Source organism: Limulus polyphemus, unplaced genomic scaffold, assembly GCF_000517525.1.
Source record: "Limulus polyphemus unplaced genomic scaffold, Limulus_polyphemus-2.1.2 Scaffold4749, whole genome shotgun sequence".
In the NCBI taxonomy this organism is placed as follows: domain Eukaryota; kingdom Metazoa; phylum Arthropoda; class Merostomata; order Xiphosura; family Limulidae; genus Limulus; species Limulus polyphemus.
In genome coordinates, this window is record NW_013670359.1 from 84,517 (window position 1) to 85,553 (window position 1,037).

At 32.5% G+C, this 1,037-nt stretch overlaps 1 protein-coding gene across 1 annotated transcript in view; it reads left to right on the forward strand.

Moving 5' to 3' along the window:
- Positions 1–672, forward strand: part of LOC106471637 (long-chain-fatty-acid--CoA ligase 4-like) — a gene marked incomplete at its 3' end in the record, with an annotated part of 2,441 nt that extends 1,769 nt beyond the window's left edge. Inside the window, exon 2 of the mRNA XM_013932252.2 lies at positions 469–672. Within this exon, the coding sequence (XP_013787706.1) occupies positions 469–672 (204 nt within the window). The remainder of the gene's footprint in view (positions 1–468) is intronic.
- Between the last annotated feature and the right edge of the window lie 365 nt (positions 673–1,037).

The following is a 1,037-nucleotide window of genomic DNA, read 5'->3' on the forward strand; positions in this document are numbered from 1 at the left end:
AAGTAAAGACTTGTGTCGTTAAAGTTTCGTTGAAACGAAGTTACGGAAAATTAATTAACACGCGGAGACATAACATATCATATCTATCTTTTGGCTTAAACACTTTGTTTTTATAACAACTTACGCCTGTTGATTTTCCGGTATTTCACCGCCTTTCGGTGTTTAAACAGTAATTTTAAAGAGCCTGTATGTATATTCAAACTACACTATTTTTCGCGATATTTTCGACGATGACTTTTTCTCAATACAGAGCTCATTACATTAGGTCGACTGGGACACAACAAACACAGTAGCGGTAGGAACACAATTTACACAAACAATTTTTATACCAATGGTTGTTTGATACGAACGCCTTTTGCTGTCGAAGTATTATCATAATACTAATAGATTAAAACACATTAAGCCTAATAATATTATATTATGACAAATACAACTGATTCATTTTTTTCATTGTTCACTTAACTGTAGGGTAAGCCACAGAAAGCTGGAGATGTATCAGGTCCGTGGGTCAGGTTTGGTGATCATACAGAACCACCTCTTCCTGGCATTCAGACTGTAGATGAATTATTTCGCACTTCTGTAAATAAATATGGAAAAACTCAGTGCTTTGGAACCAGAGAAGTTAAGGGAGAAGAGGAGGAGGTTCAGAAAGACGGAAAAGTTTTTAAGAAGGTGGGTTTACATCTTTGTAGAATTTTACCCATAATATCCACTTCACTTGGGTTTTTTGGTAACTTACGTTGAACTTGAAGATTTAAAAACCAGACTTTTTGCAACAACAAAAATATTTTAATCGTTATTACCTAGTAAATAAAAACAATTTGATATAATTTATAAAATATCATATTGTTACTTTTATATCATTACTTTTTACATTTTATTTTGTATTCTAAAAATTGATTGAAAATAATATGGCATCCATAACTTATTAGAATAATTGTTTATTGTTTATTTGTAATTAAACACAAAGCTACACAATGGGCTATCTGTGCTCTGCCCACCACGGGTATCAAAACCCGGATTCTAGCATTGTAAGT